At 27.2% G+C, this 19,825-nt stretch overlaps 2 protein-coding genes across 3 annotated transcripts in view; both read right to left on the bottom strand.

The window, feature by feature from the left end:
- LOC100197347 (E3 ubiquitin-protein ligase HACE1) overlaps nucleotides 1–17,247 on the bottom strand; it is a 46,518-nt gene extending 29,271 nt beyond the window's left edge. Inside the window, exons 1-4 of one of the 2 annotated variants that reach the window (XM_065790179.1) lie at nucleotides 17,068–17,247; nucleotides 8,330–8,404; nucleotides 8,173–8,227; nucleotides 5,097–5,189 (exon numbers count right to left, since the gene is read on the bottom strand). In XM_065790179.1, the coding sequence (XP_065646251.1) occupies nucleotides 5,097–5,189; nucleotides 8,173–8,227; nucleotides 8,330–8,393 (212 nt within the window). In that variant the 5' untranslated portion in view covers nucleotides 8,394–8,404; nucleotides 17,068–17,247. Of the gene's footprint in view, nucleotides 1–5,096; nucleotides 5,190–8,172; nucleotides 8,228–8,329; nucleotides 8,405–8,487; nucleotides 8,643–17,067 lie in introns of those variants that run through there. The other variant, XM_065790178.1, reaches the window with a different exon arrangement.
- LOC136075864 (uncharacterized) lies at nucleotides 11,309–14,100 on the bottom strand. The gene is made up of 2 exons (XM_065789301.1): nucleotides 13,665–14,100; nucleotides 11,309–13,563 (listed from the first exon to the last, which is right to left on the bottom strand). Exons 1-2 carry the CDS (start codon nucleotides 13,906–13,908, stop codon nucleotides 11,309–11,311), a joined length of 2,499 nt encoding a protein of 832 aa, XP_065645373.1. The 5' UTR covers nucleotides 13,909–14,100.
- Nucleotides 17,248–19,825: the final 2,578 nt, after the last annotated feature.

Raw genomic sequence — 19,825 nt, 5'->3', positions numbered from 1 at the left:
TTCAAATAATTCTTTAAAATTATGGCTTACAAAAGGGGTTTAAAAAACATCCAACCTATCCTTTTAAAGATTGTAATTTGTAAATTCTTATCTATGGTTTTTTTTTGCATGATTAAATAAATCTTGATACTAATTATTGAACTTATCAGCTATTGTAGCATTAATCTACAATAGCTGATAAGATATAATTAATAACTCTAATACATCTTTTTTAATTAAGTTCTACATAAGAGATCTCATTAGTTTTTTAAGTTCTTGATATAAGAATGGTGCTAATGAAGAATCTGACTGAAAAAAATCTTAAAAAAGACCCTGCAATTAAGCTAAATATTGAAAAAAATTTTTTTTTTACCAGGCATCATTGACAGTATCAGTAACAATGATCATTGACAGCATCAGTAACAATGTTTACAGTATAACTTTAGGTAGTTTAGATTGTGTGACATACAACTTCACATCATTATAAATATCTAAAGCTTAAAACTAGATCATGGAAATATGGGGCAAGACCATGTGTGATGTTATAAGCCACTTTAGTTTTTGCAACAGCCATTTTTTTAGCTATAAAACTGTCAGAGAACATAGACAGAAACAGTTGTCCTATTTTCGAACATGATCTGAAAGAGAAATCCTGCTGTGCAACATATAGCGCCTAAAGTATTTCAAAATGTGCTAAATCATTTTGAGCTATAAATAATGAGAAAGGTGCTACTATTGTGCTGGAAGAATTTGTTGAAACGATTGGTATTATTTGAGAAGATTCGACTACTCAGAAAGCTAATAGCAATGATTAAGCAAAATTAAAGTTGATGTTGATGATTCAACCCCATGATGAGTGACATTCAACCCCATGATGAGCGACATTCAAGATTTAATCATTATCAAAGTAAGTTATTTTGGACATTTTTTATTATTTCTATAATATTTACCGGGAAAAAATTAAAATTGTATTAACATAGTTGATTAAAATCATGTGTTTCGATAGACTTATATATTTCAAAGATATGTAACAAACTTTAGGTAATCATATTTTATTTTTCCATGCAATTTTATAAATGTATGGCAAAATGGATATAAATTTTTAATTTGATTAATGGTTGTGTGAGAGTTTGTGAAAAACATTAAAAAAAATTTCAAATTTTGAAAATAAAGATTTTTCCCCCTGAATTTTGAAAAAAAAAACCTGAAAATCCCTGACTTCTCCCTAATTTACCTGATTTCCAGTTGGCTGGCCACCCTTCGTTAGATGTCAAACTTTATCAAAGGTTTTAGAAATATCATAAGCAATAGCCTTAAACTATCCACATTTATCTAATGCATGATAAAACTTATCAGTTATAATCGTTAACAAATCAGCTTACTGGTGATCAGAATCATGATTGAATGATAAAGATGTGAAATTAAGTGTTTGTTGATTAAAAAAAACCTTGCTTATGATAGGAAGAAGACTAATGGGACGGCAGTTAGATGAATCAGATCCCTCTCCAGAACTTTTGAAAATAGGGATAAAAGATGCCACTTTCCAGCATACTGGAAAACAAGACCGGTCTTGAAATTTGTTTAGGGGACCTTTTTTTTTTTAAGAAAACAAATTTAAAAGATTTATATATTACACCCCACCCTAGTATTTTACATTTTTCCAAATAAAAGTATAAATAATTGACCAAAATAATGTCACATTTATTAAAACATGACGGCTTTGACGCCGACATCGATTCGCCACTAATTTTCATTTACATACTTTATTCACTTATTAATATAAAGAATTAAATTAAATTTGCTTCCTTTTTGCTTCTCCCATGAGTACCCTTCACAGGTACTCACAATTTAAATTTTATATGACAAACTTGGTGAATCCTTTTGCTACCACGCAAATGATTTTATTTTTTGACAACTTGACCATGACTGTTTAGATAATATTTAAATATTTTAGAAATGCACTGAAAAAAGAAAAGCTTGCTTAGCTTAAACTAGAAATAAAAATTCAAAAATAAAACTAATGAAAAAAGAAAACAACTCCTTACAAAAAATGAAAATATTTAAGCACTAAAATAAAACTCAAAAAACCTAAACTCAAAGCGAAAATTGCTTTTTGTTACGTCTTTAATTGCGTTTTAAATAAATTACTTAAAAAATTATCTTTTGAAAGGTTTTATTAACATAATACTCCTTTACAGATTACTTCAAATGATTGTTTTATGAACAAATTTTATTTAAATTAAGCAAAAGTGTAATATAAATTATTTTAAACATTTATTATTTTCAAAATGCAAAAAAAAAAAGAAAGTTTAAAAAAATGTCTATTTAAAACAGAAATTTTTTTCATTTCATGCTCTGATTTGCTCTGTCAAGTTTAAAAAAAAAATTTTTTTAACAATTCTTTGTGAAAATGGAAAAAAAAAAAAAATTAAATAAAGCAATTAAATCATTCCATGGCAACAGAAAATTTATTTTAACGTATAATTTAATGTAACTTAAAAAATTTCTTTCAAAATTTTTTTATAATTTTAAAAATTTCTTTCAAAAGATTTTTAGAAAGACCTGGAATTGTTTCAAGGAATAGTTTCAAACATTTAAGTTTATCATAAAAAACATTCTTACATAAAAAAGATTTAAATATAACATTATTTGTTAATTTACACAAAATGCGTTGATTTCACTATAATTAATCATCTTATTTTTAAACCTTCACATAAAATAAAAACTTTAAAAAAGGTCAATGATTTAAAGTTATTCATAACGTTACAATTTTTTTAATAGTATTTAAATTGTTAAAACATCAAAATCGCCATGGTTAAATTGTAAAGAAAAAAAGTATGAGCGTGTCAGTTACAGTGTGCACGTCATTCCTGTCCAAGCCTTCTAGATACGTCGCTGTTAGCTAAAGGATAAAGAGAAAGTACTTGGTCAATTTGATCATAAATAACATAGGAAAGACTGCAGTCTTGAGATGAAAGAGAGTGATAGAGAACAAAGTGAAAAGCAATAGACTCAAGTGGTGCTAAACGAAAGCACATAAAAGAATAGTCTATGGATTCAAATCTAACTTCCGTACAAATAGGTGAATACTTACAAATGTAAATGCCCAAGCCAAGCATGCGACTATTGGAGTATTTACGAATTAAAGGAAGATAACCATCAACAAGACCAATCAAGATCACAAGATGAGACAACTTAACTCAAATTAATCTCGCAAAGAGAAAGTAGGTCTGGTGAACTTTACAAAAAACAAGACTCAACAGAAGAAAAGCTACTTCAAAGACCACGAATATTAGTGAATATTAATGATAGATTTAGTGAACTTGGTGATAATGATGGTTTTTTGTGTTTCATAGTTTTTTAATAATGTAGTCTTTTTATAAAGTGGTTTAAAAAACTTATTTTGAAGCACAGGTAGTACTCAATACATTATTAAATAGTCCAAGTAATTGTCTCATTACTATTAATAAACCCTAAGCTGTAACAAAGAGCTCCAAATGTGGGCTTGACAATGCACACCAAAAGCAGGAACATGGATATCATCCATGCACAGAACGGCACTGTTAGTACTCTGATAATTTACAGCTTTTAATGGAATCAGCCTCTCTGAGAGCAACTACAGAGTTTGGAAACCTGACTACCAGACGACCTCCGAACCATCAAACTTTAGAGTTTTAGAACTGTACCCTCATTAGGAGATAATAGAACTAGTTGCCTAGTCATAAAAACAGAGACACAAGCAAAACCCATGCATTGAGTCAAGATCCAGCATTTAACATTCTAAACTGGAAACAATGTATTATGAATATCTATACCAGCCTAACAGATAAAAAAGGGGTGCGAAGCTGGTCGACAGATGGCTTTTTAATTGATTGAAAAATCAATTGAAGAAACTTATTTAAAAGCGATTTAAAAAGATAGAAAAATTCTAGAGCTGCATTAAAAACTAACAGTTATTGGCATTGCGCCTGTCATTTTGTCATATATATTTCCAAAGCTTGTTTTAGCATAAAATATGTAAATATTCTAATAAGGAAGACAATTCTGTTAAGATTTGTTAAAACCATTTTTGTTGTTTGGATTCAGTTAATTAAGTATGTGAAATTTATTTTTGAAATTTTTTAAAAGATTTTACCTTATCTTTTTTTTGTTTAATGTTTTTAGTAAATTGTGAAAAAATTGATTTTTATTTGGTTACTAAGAACACATGAGCTATATAGTATCAATAAACCTAAACTTAATGAATTATTTCTACAAATCCTGAGCAACTAAGACTGATCTGAAAGGTTGTTTTAAATTCTTTTTTAAAGACTTAAAATCACTTTTTATTTTACAAAAATAAAATATTTATTCTGAGAAAAAATAAAATTATTTAAAAATAAAAAGATTTCTAAAAGTCCTAGAACTAGCAACAGCAGAAATGAGTAGTTTGTTACATGTTCAAATACATAAAACGTTTTCGAAATAGTCTGTATAAATAGAATCATTTTATTTTATAACTGTATAAAATAGAATGATGGTATTTAAAGAAAGTCTTATAACCTTGGCAACTATGCAAAATGCTCTGTTGCTATGCATTTCAAGTTTCCCTAGAAACTGAATAAAAATCAGTGCCATAGTTCCACAAGATATGTAACATTAAAATTATTCAATCTGGTGATTATTGAAACAATCAGATATAAATTTTAAAAGTTATTAGTTTTGTCCTTATAGTGATGATTTTGGCCCAATGCACAACCTTTACAAACAAAGTCAGTAAATAATGATTTTGGCCCAATGTGCAACCTTGGCAAACAAGGAGTTACTTTTAGTTAAAAAGAAAACACAATTGAAAACATAAAAAGTAAAACATGTAAGTGAAAAACAATTCTTCAATAAGTAAATAAAAAGAAAAATCAGAAAGAAAAATTTTTTTAATGTAAATTAATTTAATTGCAAAATTAAAAATTTATTGCAAAGCAAAACAAGTGAGAAAACAAAAATAATTAACTAACATATTTATAACACAAATGAAATACTTAGCTGCCATAAGCGTAATGAGTGAAAAAAACAAAAAAACTTATATTTAATAAACATATTTATAACAAACATATTTATAACACAAATAAAATAAATACTTAGCCGCCATATGTAACAATGTTCTTTTTGATTTTCCATGAAAAAAATTGACATCAAAATTTTTTCCAGTTCCAAGAAGTTCAACAAATGTTCTAATCAAAAAATATAAATTAATATATATACTTACAATGGTGAAATGTTAGATTTTTTTCCATTATCTTCAGTTTTACCATATTGTTATATTTGAGTTATTGGCAATGATTACACAAAAAGCAATAAAAAAAATTATAAGTTGCAATAGTTACAGAGATTAATTTTTTTCTTTATATTTATATAGTTATGATTAACACACATTACAAAAAAATATTTTTGTAAATAAAAAAAGCCAAATTGTATGAAAATTTCAAATATTTTATATATCATATAAAATATTTCCACCAGTATTCTTATTTGTCATCGGACTGTTTTAAAGATATTGACATTGCAGCTAAAGACATAATTAACCATGGAACTTGCTCGTCATTCGCAACTGGTATGATCAGTGAGTATGATCCAAAAAAGGAAAAAAACGTTTTTTCTATCTTGAGTTTTTATTATTTGAAAAAAAATATTTTATATTATTATTGTTATTACTATTATTATTACTATTATTATTATTGTTATTATTATTATTATTATTATTATATATTATGATTTTATATAATATTTTATATATACATTTTATATATAAATGTATACTTTATTGCAAATTTTTTCGATATATTAATACAAAATATGATGAAAAATTTTACAATTTTTATATAAATTTTTTTTTTGAGGTTGAGTTAACATAAAGGGCCGATTAAATGTTCCACACCTAGTCTTCTCTGTTTAGCCAGCATTTTCGCTCAAGTTTTTTTGCGCTTGCCCACACCCCTGCAAAAACTTTGGCAAACGCATAAAAATGTGCTTGCCAAAGAAATAAAAGCGTTTTATTTTAAACGGCAGCAAAAAACTTTTTTGTTTATTTATTCAACTTTTATGAAAAATAGCTTTTTTCAATCTGTTTTTTTTTAATCATTTTATAAAGTATTTATTCAAAGTTTTCTTTTTTCTATTTTTTTTAAATTTAAATAGCAGAAAAAAATGGATTTTTTAAATCGCATAGGCTAACTTAAAAATGACTATCATTTGGGTGCTGGCATTAAAGTTCAAACGGAGAAGACTGAGCACCATATTTTTTTCTTTTTATATTACTGTATTAAAATTATTACTTGGTTCGAAATAAAAATTAAGGAGTACTTTTTTTTAATTGTTTTTCTACATTCACATTTATTTCGTTTACACACTTTACTGTAACTAGAATTTCTAGAATATATTTTAGTGGCAGTGGTTTACTCCAACATTTTAAGAAAAAAAAAATTATCTTCAACACCAATAATGTAAGAACTAGCTTATCTATTATGTTTATTTATTTATGTTTTATTTATTTATGTTCAATTTATTTATGTTTTATTTAATGTAGCTATATTATTGTATTATTAAATTCTATTATCACGTATTCTATTTAATGCTATATTACATTTGTCATGTTAATGATGAAATTTCTGTTTTTTCTCCCAATGTTATTCACCTTTCCAAGACTTAGGGGCACACTACAGTCACTACAGTGTTTCCCTTAACTCCTCAACTCTAAAACACCAGCCTGGATGAAAAAGGTTCTCGCACAGAGAAACAAGTTGAGCTTGGTGTTACCAGGGATGTGCTAGGGATCAAATTTGGAACTTCTCATTTAAGATGCGAGCGCTCTCCTACATATATTTTATGATTTAGGACTTATGGTAAGAACCTCATTTTAACTATTTGTTGTCTTTTGTTTATTTTAATAATTTATAAGTTTATTGTTTTAGGTAAGTATTTTCAAAATGATTTAAGCGCATGTTTTACATATACATATTTGTATGCAATTATACATATATGTAATATGTAAATTACTTACAGGATAAAAATATTTAAATAAATCACATCAGGATTACAAATATTTCATGACGAATTATGCAAAAAGCTAATTAATTTTTTAATTTTTAAGAACTTTTGTGTTTCCGCTTTTATTTTAATTGTTTTGTTTATAAATAAAAGGTTTATTTAGAGTTAATTAAAAAGTTTTTTTGTCATTTATACTATAAGTATTTTACTCATTTGAATATATATGGGGTAGTGGTGTAGTGGTAAAGTGCTCCCTTCAAAAGTGAGAGGTTCCGAGTTCGATCCCCACCATGTCCCTGGTAGTACCGCACTCAACTTATTTCTCCGCGCAGCGGCCTTGCTCGTCAAGGTTTTTGTTTCGGAGTTATAGAGTTGAGAGAGGGTTATAACCGCTATTAAGTAGCCTCCTCATCTGTAGTGGCCATCTCGGCCTTGAGGAGGTAAATAACAAATATATATATATATATATATATATATATATATATATATATATATATATATATATATATATATATATATATATTACTACAACGTTTATACTCTAAGAGATTTGGGGTTTTTATTTTAACTATAATTATTTTATTTTGAATTTAAATAAAATTTATGAAAATATATTATTAAAAAATTATTATTATTTTATATTTTTTTTTAAAATTAAAATTTTACTTTGTATTGACATTTTCATTTTAACTACTTTATTTAGAATTTGAATAAAAAGTTCTATATTCCACTTTTATTTTAATTTATTTTGAATTTAAATAAGACGTTCATTTTGCAGTTTAGTTTTTTAAATTGCTTTGTTCAGAATTTAAATAAAACATTTATTTTTCTTTTTTTTATTTTAATTAGTTTATTAAAAAATAAAATAAAAAAAGTTCTTTATCCTGTTTTTTATTGAAGTATTTTATTTAGAATTAGAATAAAAAGTTAGTTTTGCTGTTTTATTTTTATTCTAAATATGGAGAAAGTTGAGCAGCCATAGCGCAGTGGTTAGCAAACTTCACTTGAAAGCTAGAGATCTAAGCTCTAGAGATCTAAGGTTCAACACCACCTTTGGGCAAGTTTTACAAGATTGGTAAGGAAGGAGATGTGAACTTCCTTTTAAATACTCTTAATAACATTGAATTAATAGAAGTATTTATTATATATTACAAATGCATGATGAATTACCTGGGCTGATTCTGCATTATAAATGATAGTAACATAAAATATGCTGCCTTCGGGTCTATGAAATAAAATATAATGAAAAAAAGTCTTTTTTTTGTTTAACGTAATAATAAATAACCTAAAAATTAAAATGTCTGTGTTTCTCTTAAGCAATTTATACCTTCTGGTAGTTCAAATGATCTTCCTGATTTTAATGAGCGAACAAGTCTCTGAACAGCCTCCATTTTCACAAAACCTGAAATACATAAAAACAAGTGTAATAAAAGCAGGTTACAAGCGGGTTACAAAGCGGGTTGTTACTAGTATATTAATTGTTACCTTTAATACTTGTTATTATTATTATAGTCATATATCAAGCGCGGATGCAGCTTTTTTTTTGATGTTTGACTTCCAGACAAGAAACAAATTATAAACATTTATATCTTAATACTTATGTCAAATAAGGATGCTTTGCAATAAATTGTGATCATTAAAACCTGGGAACAAAAAAGCTCTAAAATATTAACTACATCTGCTCCAAAAGCAAGAGCAACAAGTTGATAAAACATTTTTTTTTTACTATTCTTAACTTTATATTTATCAATAAATTTTTAATTTCAAAGTATAATCTCTCAGCGTTCAAACATAATGACCATTTAAAGTTTGAACCCCCCTCAATTTGAGGAGGTTAATAATTTTATACAGCCATAATTTTTAAATGGTAAAAGATAAAACTATGAAATTTATCGATGAATATAATTTTAATTGAAAAAAGTAAAAAAAAAATGTATCAACTTGTTGCTCTCTCACTTGAGGCAGGTGTAGCTAATAAAGGTGTAGCTCCTAAAGGCCGAGAAGGCCACTACAGATGAGGAGGCTACTTAATAGTGGTTATAACCCTCTCTCAACTCTATAACTCCGAAACACGAACCTTGAGGAGCAAGGCTGCTGCGCGGAGAAACAAGTTGAGCGCGGTACTACCAGGGACGTGGTGGGGATCAAACTCAGAACCTCTTGCTTATGAAGCGAGCGCTTTACCACTACACCACTACCGCATATATTCAACATAGCAACATAGCTGATATATTCAACATAGCAACATAGCTGATATATTCAACATAGCAACATAGCTGATATATTCAACATAGCAACATAGCTGATATATTCAACATAGCAACATAGCTGATATATTCAACATAGCAACTTAGCTGATATATTCAACATAGCAACAAAGCTGATATATTCAACATAGCAGCATAGCTGATATATTCAGCATAGCAACATAGCTGATATATTTAACATAGCAACATAGCTGATATATTCAACATAGCAACATAGCTGATATATTCAACATAGCAGCATAGCTGATAAAAGAAAATAATAATTAAAGTGTTTGAGTTCAAAGTTGCCTTAAGATGGATATATAAAAATAGATCTAGCAATTTAACTTTGAACATTTTTACTAAAAATCTGTCAAAAACTGCTTTGACGCTGTGTTTTGTTTTTTAAAACATTAAAATAAAATTTTAAAAAATTGAAACTGGTTGATTTGATTGTGTAGCATTTAATAATGTAGCATTTAGCAATCTCATTTGAATTTCTATTAAATTTACTACTATGAAGTTTTTGTCACTAAACAATTAGTTCACCAGAACTATTTATTTAAATATAGTAGCACTACGTTTAAACAACTAAGCGCTACATTTAAACAAGCACTATAAGTGCTTGAGTTATTATCAACAATACTAATTATTACTTTCAATTTAAAAAAAAGTAAAAAAAAACAAAAACAAATAAAGAAAATAGAATAGAATAGAAAATACACACTTGAAGTTGAGTCTTAACCACATTGAATTAATACTATGGCAGCCACTAATAAAAATCAAGTTTAAAATTAAAAAATTTTTCTATACTATTTTTAAAATTTTTTGAATTTGTAAATATTCAGCATATTCTACAATTGTTACTTCGGCTGGATCATTCCTGCTCAAATCTGGAGTGTGGTGAAAATTAAGGTGGAGGGTGGTGAAAATTCTTTCCCTTTTGAAATTACATACATTTGAATCAGATCAGATTCTTCTATTCTGCAAAGTTGGCAATTCTAATATACTGTGTTGCATTAGTTCAAGACTTTTAACCTCCTTTATTTTGTACTCCAATACGGACTACAAAGTGTTGCTTTATATTCCAAATTGGGACATATTGGGTCATTCCATGCCAAGTGGTGCAAATTTTAATGAGGTCCCTCATGGACCATCTCAGATTTTATAGAAATTTTTTGATTTTGTACATATATATGTTAAAAGCATGTTTTGAAAATTTTAGATCAATATCTAATATGGTTCTTGAGAAAACGCTATTTAAGTAGTGGGCTATTTTGCATAAAATTTCACTCTACAAGAAAAAGGGTTTTTTCATCATTTTTAACAGCCAATAACTTTTGAACAAGTTAGTTTTATACTTCAATTATTATAAGATAGCAAGTGTGCTGTGGATACTTTGAAAAAAGAAAAAAATATTATTTCTGGCATCTTAACTTTTTCCATAATGGCGGGCTAAAGTTGATTTTTTTGTTTTAAGAATAAGTTTTTTTGTGATTTTAAAGACCTTAATCTTAAAAACTAGTTACAAAGTTAATACAAATCAAATTGCCTGCTGATCTACATGTGGTGGATAAACATTTTGCATTCAAAAGTTATAGGTCTCCAAAATGAGTCAGATCGAGATTTTCGTAAAATTGATCTGTGATGCAAAGCATCTGTTACCTAAGATGGCACTTTTTTTTTTTTATAAAATTTTTTATACGCATCAATTAAAGACTGTTAATTAATAAAAACCAAAAAAATTAATGGGCGCTTATTTATAACCCCCAAAAGGTAGTCTCTAAAAGTCTGGTAAATTTTCCATAAAATTCTGAAATTGACATAATAAATAAATGCATTGAATTATATAATGTTATTTATTATGAAATATCGATTAAAAAATATCAATGCTTAAAGCCTTTTAATCCCTTTAGATAAAGAACTTTTAAATCCCAATAGATAAAGTCCCCTCCCCTCTGTCCCCTCCCCTCTGTCCCCTCCCCTCTTTATAATACAATAATTTTTTTAATGAAAAACAAACAAAATGTTTTTAAGAAAATAAACAAAAATAATAAAATTTACATAAGGTTTAATTTCTCAAATAATAAAATAATCTCATTGATTTCTTTTAAGTCAATACTATAAAATCTTCCACTGTTTGACTGGACTTTAAGAGATTGCACTTTGCATAAAATATGCATTAGAGGTACCCAACAAAGATCATCTCTGCATGGCCACGTAAACTTGTTACATAAAGACTTTTTCATGAATTTCATATTAAGATCTTGATGCTCTTCTGAAATACTAAGAATATTTCCTAAATACCATTGAGCATCGTAAACGCAGGCCACATATTCTCCTGGTGAGTAACTGGAAATTTTATTAATATAAATTCTGCAAGTAGAAAAATCCACATTAGTGCAAATAATATCAAATGAGACTCTTCTTATTTTTATTGAGGTAAGTGACATTGGGATAAAACTGTGGTGGTTTCGTGTCCCAGGTATTGTCGAACAAGAACGATACCTCTCTTCCAAATTGAAGTTTGTAGTATGTGTTTCTATTGAAACTTTGTCAACAAAAAAAAAAGATATTCCTTTGACGTGTTGAACACACCAGCTGTACATTTTGCTTGGTGTGTCAATAGGATCGTTTAGTGATTGTAGACTGGCTCGTGCAACAAGACGTTTCACTGTTCCACCAACACCATCACAAGGGCTTTTACCATGCGATGTTGCAAAAAAGTGCCACTCTGCAGTCATGTCAAAATCGTGTTTATGGTAGCATAAGTTGATAAGATTTTTGTAATTTTTATATTGTGATGCAGCTCCATCACTAAAATAGATAATGTGTTCAAATGTTTGTAATTGTTTAAGTTTATCAATAAAATTATTGATAAAGCAATGAACAGCATCTGTTCCATGTTTCAGATGATCTGATATAACACAATAACTTTGACTATCAAGATTTCCATCTTTTATAAAATACGCAACAAAGGGGTGCACAGTTGCTTGGCTGTTATTCCAGTGAAAACCTTGCACTGCATCCTGTATTAGAAAACTATAGTTTTCTGCAAAGTCAAGAAGAACCAAAGCTTGATTTTCTTTTAAATTAGTTTTCAAGTGTTGGTAGTAGGTGGCTTGACTTTTTGATATAAAATGATGCACTCGTAAACTATCTAACTGTTCATAAACCATTTCAATAAATTCATCTAAAGGTAGAGTTGCTGGTACTAAAGTACATTGGTAATTTGATTTTTCCCATTGATAAAAGTTAACTTCACTAATTTCTTTTTCTGTAAACAAAGTGTCAATGTAGTCTAACAAAACCTTTTTAGCAGGACATTTATCGCAGCTATGCAGCATAGAATCTCTATTTTCAATGTTACAAACCATTAATTTTAATAAGATTTTGTAATCAGAAATTCCAGGAATTTTCTGTACAAGGAGCTTTACATTTTGATGGTACTGGCAAACACAAACTGCATGCAGACCAGAAGCACCACCCACAGGAATGCACCACTTGGGCCTTAGCTCACAAAATTTTGAAAATCCAACTTTAAGATAATTATATTTCTTTTTAAACTCAATATGTAGCTCTTTCATATTGACTAGTAGAAGGCGCTTTTGGATATGTTGCTTTTTACTATCTACTTTAACTGAAACAAACTCTTTTTTTCCTGGACAAACCCTTGAATATTCATCGCATTCGTAGAAATGAACAACCTCTGTAATTACATCTTCGCTTAGTTTTCTACCCGATTTTGGAGAAGGTTTTGATAGTATTCCACTTTTTTTACTTAGTTTTCTGGCTTGTACTACAGATCTTTTTGAAGTAAAAAAAAACTTCTGAGTTTTCTCTATTGACCAACTGTCTGGAGTGAGTGTAAGAAGTGTGATTTTTTCAGAATTTGACAATGTTTTTTCAAATTTTGACTTAATTTGAGTCATAATATTGTCTAAATCTGTGATTGTTTTTTTCAAACATTTTTTTGAGGGTGATTCAATTCCACAAAGTGCAGCTATTTCTAAACCTAGCACATTGGCAACAGCCTTTTGTGTATGAGCACTTACGCTATCAATTTTACGCTTTCCATATGCAACTCTATCTTTTTTTGAAACAAGTTTTAGAGGTGAGCATCCAAAACTTGCAATACTTGAATTAAGATCTTCTTTTAATGTATGGTTGTCAACATAAATTTCTTTTTCTTGGAGTTCATTTTCTTTTGTATTATGTTTGCAATTCAGAACTTTTCTGCAACTAGTGCAAATTTTTTGACCAGGTATTAAACCAAAATCTTTGGCATATGAAAGACTGATAACTCTAAGAGAATCTAAAAAATAACGGAAATAATTATTAAATATTTTTTTTTTAATTTATTTAGTGTTATTAAGGTATTTTTATTAAATTAAGATATTAAATATTGAAACTTACTTTTCACATTTTTTGCGTGCTTGTTCAACGGATTACAACAATACCTGCGATGTTCATTCTCATACCTCGACAAGTAAACTTTCTCGTGATAGCTACAAATAAAATCTATGGGATTTATTTTGCTTCTCAAAGAAATAAGCTCTTGGTTTAGTTTATACAGTTCTTGGTAGCGTTTACTTTTATTAGATAGATAGCACTGTTCATTTAACGCTTTACCAATACAGCAAGTAGAAAGCTCAGGCATATTACTTATTATTAATTAGTTCTAAAATACAACAATTTATTTGGTTTTATTAGTACTTTTTAGATTGACATACTAGTAATATAGAATTAAATGAAACAATAACTAAACTTTTAAAAAGTAATAATTTTTTATGGAAAATTTACCTGACTTTTAGAGACTACCTTTTGGGGGTTATAAATAAGCGCCCATTAATTTTTTTGGTTTTTATTAATTAACAGTCTTTAATTGATGCGTATAAAAAATTTTATAAAAAAAAAAAAGTGCCATCTTAGGTAACAGATGCTTTGCATCACAGATCAATTTTACGAAAATCTCGATCTGACTCATTTTGGAGACCTATAACTTTTGAATGCAAAATGTTTATCCACCACATGTAGATCAGCAGGCAATTTGATTTGTATTAACTTTGTAACTAGTTTTTAAGATTAAGGTCTTTAAAATCACAAAAAAACTTATTCTTAAAACAAAAAAATCAACTTTAGCCCGCCATTATGGAAAAAGTTAAGATGCCAGAAATAATATTTTTTTCTTTTTTCAAAGTATCCACAGCACACTTGCTATCTTATAATAATTGAAGTATAAAACTAACTTGTTCAAAAGTTATTGGCTGTTAAAAATGATGAAAAAACCCTTTTTTCTTGTAGAGTGAAATTTTATGCAAAATAGCCCACTACTTAAATAGCGTTTTCTCAAGAACCATATTAGATATTGATCTAAAATTTTCAAAACATGCTTTTAACATATATATGTACAAAATCAAAAAATTTCAATAAAATCTGAGATGGTCCATGAGGGACCTCATTAAAATTTGCACCACTTGGCATGGAATGACCCTATTACAATATGTATAATAATTTCAATGAAAACTCATCCAAATACTCAAAAGAATTTTTTATCATGCAAATTTCTATTTTCTTTGCCAATAGCTGAATATGATAACTTTACTTTAGATTATTTGAAACAAAAATCTATATTTATATCTTGGATCCTTTTTAGCAATATAGATGACTTTACATTTTGATTCATTGAATTTAATTGCCCATTCTTTAGACCATTTTCTAACATGTTTCTTGTAATAACTTAAAAACAATATGGCCATGATTGATTGAAATAATTTTGGTATTTTGTTGGAGAGATTACAACTTTTATTATTAACAAAACCACGTTGCTTTTCAGAAATAAAATTGTTTTTAAGGATATGCACCATTACCTGAAATCTAACAATTCTCTTCATAATTTTAAAAACAATTGATGTTAATGAAACCGGTCTATAAATGGTATCTTATTTATTAGCCTTCTTAAATAATGGAATATTTGCATATGACCACAAACTTGGCATATTGCCTGTATGAATGATTTATCAAAAAGTAATGCTAAAGAAAAAAGATTCAGAACATTCTATATTCCAAAATAAGAAATTCCAAATTCATTAGGAGTTTACTATCTCTTAATTATTAGTTATAACAGCATTATGTAACTTGATGACTTTTATTGCTAATAATTCATATTAATTTAAATAATTTAAATTTAATAATTTATATTAATAATTTAGGATTATCTTTAATCCTTGTTTTATTAAATATACACTTTTAGTATTGCTTTTTGAATTATAAGGTAAGATTCTTTCAAAATTGTGAATATTTTTCCTGATGGGTCTTTTTATTTCTTTATTTAATTTTTTATATTTATAGACCTTTGAGACTTTTGAAACCTGAATTTCTGCTTCTAAACTTACATTTCTTTTTTTTCTTTGCACATACTTTTAAGTTTACTCCTCATCCACGGTGAGCTTTTTTTTTAAGAATATATTTTTCACACCCTATTTCATATTTTCTCAGCCATTTTTTGTAACATTCAATAACGCCAAGACTTTCAATTTCCTGTGCCCAGTTTTTCATTCATTCATTTCATTCAGTTTATGTTTTTAAAATACAAAATTAATTCCTTTTATTTTCCCTTTTAATATTTTTTGTAATTTTTTATAATTTAACTCTTTTTAGTTTCCCTTTTAATATATAATATCTTTTATATATTTTAATATATATTTTTTTCTTTGTTGCGTTATTATTAAATTAGAGCTATTCACATAACCAAATTGATATTTCAAAATATGATGTCCATGTTTGATGCCACCTAATGGCATAAAATACTCCAGAACGCAAACTCAGTTGCTATTAGCAGTTAATATGAGGTCTAAAATGTTAGTATCTATACCAACTCAAATATAATATACTAACTCAAAAACTGAGTTAATGTTATGTCACTCTTATTTGCTATTTCACTTAATTTTTCATTGTTACACTTGATGTATGGGTAGCTGGAATCTTCACATTTTAAAAAACCAGTACATTTTTTATGTTGCTTGAGTACATACACTTTTTTAATGATTTTATGATGTCAATAAACTTTTCACCACCACAACTAAGTTGATGATGTTTTCTAAACAGAATACAACCTATAATATAAGTAGCTGACATTACTAAGTCTGACCACAAAGTCTTAGTTAAATCAGGATTTGCATAAATACTACTAATCTTAAAATGTAGTTTTTTTATTAAGTCATTTCTTGTTTTCTTATTTCTTAACTCAACAACCACTGGTAAATACCTTTCTGTATTTAAATATAAACATACAATATCATATCATGCTTATTCTATCGATAATTGATGCAATTAACTAAAAACTTCACTTTCATCATCTTTCTTTATATCAGCGTCTATTTTATTTGATTCTTCTAAACCAAAAATTTTCATGTTTTTCTCTCTTCTTTCAATTTCTTTATTTTCATTTGAAACCCTATTAATAATATCAATATGAGATTAGGTTTTATTAAGTTATCTACCCACTTCAATATACTAAGCTTTATTTGAAGCAAGAACAATAACTTTGTTTTTGCTAAAATATTCATTCTTTTCAGTTCATTTAGCTGCTTTTATTTCTAATGATCGCAATTTTTTATTCAAATCTGCTGCAGCATTATCAACTTTTGATTTATATTATTTTTCAGTTTCCTATCCAGAACATCTAAAGTCTCTTTAAACTCCTTTGCATTCACCATAATTAAAATATTTAGACCAGATTAATTGATCATTAAGATTATTATATAAAAGGTTTTTAAATCATATAAAAGATAACTATATAAAGTATTATAAAAATTACCTTCAAAAATTTTTTCTAACCAAACATTATATATTGTGGGTATTGATCAACTTTAAAATTCATATATTGTAAGCAATGATTTGCAATGCAATAAAATATTGTAATCAAACGCCCCCCCCCCCCCCCCCCCCCAATCCTCAAGAGCTGCGCTTTATTGCATATTTCAGCATACTTATAATCTTAGACCATTAAAAACTAGTTTTTAATGGTCTAAGCTTTTAATAGGCCGTTGGATGTTCTTGCTCCTTTGACTTTCGATTTCATTTATAAATAATGTAAAAAATGAAATCGAGTAAATAAAACAAACGAGTCAGTCCGCAATGAGTAACGCCGACGACCAGCATAACATGTTATGAAGTTGTTAACAACTTCAATATATTTATATCCAGTATTTGCAGGATTTAAAGTGGTACTACCCTACAAATTTTATTTTCTAAAATGTGATCTTTTTCTTAAAATGATAATAGTTAACTAACTGAATATAAAAAACACCATTTTTCATTTATTTGTCAAAAACAGATGCTGAGTCAGCAAAAAAAGGCAAAAAACATGCAGTTACAAGTACATAAATAGCTTTAAATTTTACAAACATGTAGCTAAATGGTTGTAGAATTAGTAGAACTTTTCAAAACTGCTGAGCCAAAATAAAATGATATTAAAATTTTGACTTCTAATCAAAACAAATGTTTTTTATTTATTCTATTACCAAGTCTTTCTACAATATTTATGAACAAACTGTTAAATTTTCAAATAAAAAGAGTAAATAGTTACTGAGATATTTATATTCTAGTTTAAAAAAATTCGAAAAATGTTATTCTGAGAAAAACAACTTTTAAAATAAAAAATATCATCAGCTAATAAAATTTCTCATTAAAAAACATAAAAACTGACTAGAACAATAAGAATGACCATTTTCAATATCTTGCTTTATGTAAAAATAAACTTTCTATAGTATCAATAAAAAATTGTGAAAATAGGCCAAAAACATTGACAGACATGGTTGCTAAGGCCGTTGTTAGGGGTTCAAAAATAACCTTGTTACCTTTTAATACAAATTTTGTAACTTTCTGTTAATTTTTGAAGAAAAGTTATGTTTTAGGATGTTCAAACTGTTAGATTTTAAAGAATAAAAAGAAAATACTTTTTTGTTGCTGATTTTAACAGGGTAGTACCGCCTTAAGTCTAATATATAGTATAAAAAATACTTTATACTACGAATTAGTTTACCCGTATTAAACGTTGCCGGGGAAATCGGGTATACCTAAATTACTACTTTTTCAAAAATCTTTCAAAAGAGTGAAAACAGAATATAAAAATTTAATGAAATAGATATAAAGATATAATAAAATGTTTATTGCTTTGTTACGAATTAAAAATTAAAAAACTTGCAAATGTGAAAACTTTCGAATATGATGTAGAGAATCTTTTTCTAAATAAGATGATATAAGATTGAACAAAAATAAACAATCTATTTTTTTTTTTTTTTTAATTTACTTATTCAAATATATTTTGCGTTATGTTCCGTATGATTTCATTTAAAATGAAAATCAAAATTAGGTAAAACTAATTTATTTAAAGAAAAAGATCACGATAAGAAAAAGTGGTCATTTGCAGTTTTGATAAAAGTTTCTTTAAAAAGTGGTGTTGAGCTTTAAAAACGATTTGCAAAATTAATTGCGTGTTTCTGATGTCGATAGAAAGATTTATGTTTCGTTTTGTTAGCGATTCCCTTTATAGAATTTTCATAATTTATATTACAATTAATAAATGGATAATACAGTTGTGTTAATTATCATTTATTTAATATATGTCTAGCTTTACATAGATTTCGAATGGATTTATCAAATTTTTATAGAAACATTTATTTTTATCTTTAAAACATGATTTTATCTATCATGGCTATAAGGAACTTTGCAACTTTTTCTTTATTTAGGATTGTGTTGTCAATTCAGGTCAGGCATGATATTTTGAATTGTCTCTCTTTTTATTTAGATGCTGGGCAAAAAATATTCATTTCGATTTGATATACAAAGACAAACTTTTTATTTGAACCAATTTATTTTAGTTCATCATTCATTTTAATAAAAAATATTTTTTATGTCTTCGAGTGACTTCGTGTGAATTGAATATAATCGTTTCAAAAATTATGGTCTTTAAGTAATTCTTGTAAAGATCATTTATGTATATCAATATGAAAATGGCTCAAGTATGGTTCCTTGGGGAACAATTTTATATTTGTTTGTAATTACGACGGAGATTCGTTCTTATATACAAATTGTTTACGGTTATTAAGATAGCTTTTAAACCAATTTGGGGATTTATCTCTCATATCACAGCTCTTTAGCTTTTCCCATAATATTCGGCATTTAATAGTATTAAATGCTTTGACAAATCAATGAATAATTCAAGTAGTGTAAATTTTGAATTCTTAAAAGAGCCGTCATTACTGTGCGTTACTTGGAAAATAGTGTATTCGGTAGAACAGTTTCTCTGAAAACCAAATTAATTTTTATAACGAAGTATATTATCAGTTTTGATTTTTATGATGCGCGTAGTTTATTAAGTTATTTAAATTTATTTATACAAATTATATAAATTATATCAACTTATAAAACTCAATTTTTTTGTACTCTTTATACTTTTTTAGTTTTAAATCAATTTCTTTTAATTAAAGAGTGTTTGCTTAAACCGAAATTCTGAGTTGTTTTATGTGCACTTAACTGCTCGTGTTCCTATTTATTCAGTCAATGTATGAATA

This window comes from Hydra vulgaris, chromosome 02 (assembly GCF_038396675.1).
Source record: "Hydra vulgaris chromosome 02, alternate assembly HydraT2T_AEP".
Classification (NCBI taxonomy): domain Eukaryota; kingdom Metazoa; phylum Cnidaria; class Hydrozoa; order Anthoathecata; family Hydridae; genus Hydra; species Hydra vulgaris.
The sequence above is the reverse complement of the archived record's forward strand: the minus strand, read 5'-3'. Positions and strand labels throughout refer to the sequence as shown.

Coding starts and splice junctions, on each gene's coding strand:
- LOC136075864 (XM_065789301.1), bottom strand. CDS start 13,908: ATGCCTGAGCTTTCTACTTGCTGTATTGGTAAAGCGTTAAATGAACAG. Junction 13,564..13,664: donor GCACGCAAAAAATGTGAAAA/GTAAGTTTCAAT, acceptor GTTATTTTTTAG/ATTCTCTTAGAGTTATCAGT.